The sequence below is a fragment of the Halyomorpha halys genome, unplaced genomic scaffold, assembly GCF_000696795.3.
Source record: "Halyomorpha halys isolate HHAL.00 unplaced genomic scaffold, Hhal_1.1 Scaffold347.1, whole genome shotgun sequence".
NCBI lineage: Eukaryota > Metazoa > Arthropoda > Insecta > Hemiptera > Pentatomidae > Halyomorpha > Halyomorpha halys.
Genome location: NW_027106249.1, coordinates 178,156 through 181,536, shown reverse-complemented (window position 1 = coordinate 181,536; position 3,381 = coordinate 178,156). Strand labels below are relative to the sequence as shown.

Genomic DNA, 3,381 nt, shown 5'->3' with positions numbered 1-3,381 from the left:
AAATGATATCGTTACTAAAAAGGATATCGATATTGATATGAATGTCGAATATCGAAATTGATATAAAATTTCAATATTTTATTTTGAAGCTTTCCATAAAATTTTCTAGCCTTTTTAAACGAAATATCTAAATTTGGATTAATTCAATTGAAAGGTCTTTTGAACAATCAAAAAAGGGCAAGTATTGTGATTTTTTTTTGTCTATGGATAAATTAAGATTTTGAGTAACTTTCAGTAAGAGTGTCATAAAGAGAATGGAAACCTGATGGAATGCATTAAGGAGAGCATTATTCTCAAGGAGGGAGGTGGGTTGAGAATGAACAATGATGGAATGTTTAGAAATGGATATAATGGAAATATGTTTGAAGTCAGAATCTTTTAGAGGGAGGAACCAACTTAGCGGACGAACAAGAATCTTTTTTCTATTGATTACAGGGAAGATGGAGTTTTGTAATTAAAGTTTGCAGAAGGGTAGGAAGGATGGTGGTTGATATAAATTATTTTTCAGTATTTTAGACACCATTTACATATCTTATCTTATACACATCTTTTTATATCTATAATATTATATTTCATCTTCTATTGTCATCTACTACTATCTGCTTCTGTTGTTATTAATCAAATATTTTCTATTTAATTTATTGTCATCTATATTTCCAAATTTGTTTATTATTTTATTTTATTTTTATCTCTTTTCTCTTTATCTCTTGTCATCTCTTTTATGTTTTTTTTAGCTCCGATAGAGCTGGAATGCAGGTCAAAACGTTGGCACAAATAAATAGTTTTTGTTTATTAGCTGAGCGCACCCCTCGACCATCTTCTCCTCATATTAATTCATAGTCAACTATCAACACCTCATTACTAGTTTTTACTTGAATTAGGTTTTGACCATATTAATTTGTTTGAAAGGACTGTGTTGCAGGAAGCAGTGAAGATGTTGGTCGGTTTATGGTCTCTGAACCTTGTTCTTTTTTGAGGATGTTCTTAAGTATGAAGTTTACAGTTAAGAGTGTAGAAATATTCCTGGAGGTTTTGTGATGGAGAATCGCTAAAGATCTGAGACAATAGAGAAAGTAGAATTGCTATTGCTACAAAATAAAAACTAAGAAATTAAAAACCATATTTATGGTGTGTCTTACCTTAAAGGGCATTTACTTTTTCTAAATATTCATACTTGATTCATAATTTTTCAGGTTGCGGAATCAGACATGCTTTGAATCATTTTGAACCTGCTATAACATATGGTATTAAAACAAATCGTTCGGAATTTCCTTGGCACGTGGCACTTTACAGGCAGAACAGTTCTGATGAAAGACCTGAATACATTTGTGGAGGGAGCATTATTCATCCAAGAGTTATATTAACAGGTACCTGTTCTCTTATCAAGTTTTCTATGGTCTGATGTCAAAATGTTATAAATCACTTTGACATCTTTTCAAGATTTTAAATTTAAAAAAAAATTACCAGTATGTGGTTCTGTGAATTTGACATATATCTTACAATTTGCCATTGTTATTTTCTCATAAACTTAAATAAAAATGTTTAATAATTTTTGCATTCTTAACAAAGAAGACTCAGCAATATGAAAAAAACCTTTCTTCAGGGAAAATTAATCTCGTAACTCATGAGCTCATAAATAAGTAACGGACTTATTTCAGTTTGAATAACTGAAACGAAATCCTGCAAATTGTAAAGGAAGCCATGTACCCCTTAAGTTGGCAGTATTTTACTTTATTTATATTAATTTTTAACTCTAAATTTTATAAACGTACATATATTATTTGAATTACATGTGATATGTTTTTAGTATGCTTTTTTTATGAATATGGGGTAGCGTGCCTTTCTACCAACCCTGAGGTTGTGAGTTCGAGCCAGGCCCCATCTGGGATTTTTAAAAGCATAAAACTCACTCACAGGAAGGAGGGAAGTGAGGGAAATTCCGGCTGGTGGTGACAACCGCTATGCCTCAGAGAATGGTATACAGGAGGAAGGTATGCAGACCTGAATGTTGTCTAGCTGCCACAATCGTGGAGGAAGGTGTCTTCGTCCTGCCAGATACTTTTTCGTCAGAGGTGAAGGAGGTATATACAGTCGGAGGGTAGCTAGTTGCCGGAGCCTATGAAGGGATAACAGGTAGAGGAGAAAAAAAAGTAACAAAAAAAAAAAACTAACAACCAGACCATGTAAAGGTAGAACAAAACTAACAACCAGTGAGGCTCAAGGTGCTGCGCTCTGGTGGGTTGGAGTTGGAGTTGAACTTCTTGCTCCCCTCGCTACACAATAAAAAGGAAGATAGTCAAAGAAAAATTCAAATAGTCGTGAAATCGTTTATTTAATGTTGGTTCTAATTAAAAATAGTTTTATGACTATTTGAGTTTTTCTTTTACTGCACCCGGACCATCTTCCGTTTTATTAAAAAATAACATTTTAATTAAATGCACTTACTGATGAATGTTTATTACTACCACAACCTTTATTAAAAAAAAAAAAACAACGCAACTAAAACAACTGATTCGCATTTATGTCAAGTTTGGCCTTGACCACAACTGTAAAGGATCTTTGGGATTTTGTTCATTTATTGAGCGAGCAGAAGTTAACACCTATGATCTAATTTAAGTAATTATAAAAAATCTGGTGCTGTGGGCACATCGCACAACTTTCTCTTAACCCCCTCCCCTCCCCACTAATAGGAATTAAAATTAATCCTCCTTTGTTTTAGAACTGATATTTCTATATTATTCTCTGCGCCAATACTTTCCTGCAATGAGCCTTTCAGTTCATGATCTTACTGACTCCAATTTTTTTTCAACAGTTTTCAGAAAAGTACTTTTGATATTATTTCTCGTTGCAAAATTTTAACATTTTTCTTTTGCGAAAGTTTGGCAGAAATGTAATAATATGGCATGTTACTAAAATTTACAATATTTTCTTAACCATTTATTGAATGCTAAATTGTTGTAGAATCAATATTGAGAACAATTTTATGGAGTAGTTGTATACTGTTGGTTGAAAGGATCATACATTGGTTAAATCAACACGATTATTTATAATATGATATCTGAACCACCTTCCAAGAGGAGACTGTAAGATAGTTTAATCCAGCAATATTTTAAAAAATGCCTGAAATCGAAAAAGCGTAAAACCCTCTACTCCCGCCCTCCGTGGTAGCCTTACTTATCTGATTTTTCAAACAGACAATTGTAGCGAGTAGGGGTTGGTCGATGAACGGCATGTCACAATCTCACAAGAGGAGATCATAACACAAAAAAAGGTCATCCCTCCCGGCCGGAACCGCCCCATTAGGGAACCATGGTCCTATATCACTTTTAAAATATTTGCTTTTTTTGAAACTGCCCTCCTAAACTGTTTTCATCTCGTAGC

General features: G+C 33.3%; 1 protein-coding gene across 1 annotated transcript in view; it reads left to right on the top strand.

Annotated features, from left to right (window-relative positions):
• Nucleotides 1–3,381, top strand: part of LOC106681548 (uncharacterized) — a gene marked incomplete in the record, with an annotated part of 36,353 nt that overhangs the window by 3,678 nt on the left and 29,294 nt on the right. Inside the window, 1 exon segment of the mRNA XM_067044619.1 lies at nucleotides 1,194–1,367. Within this exon segment, the coding sequence (XP_066900720.1) occupies nucleotides 1,194–1,367 (174 nt within the window).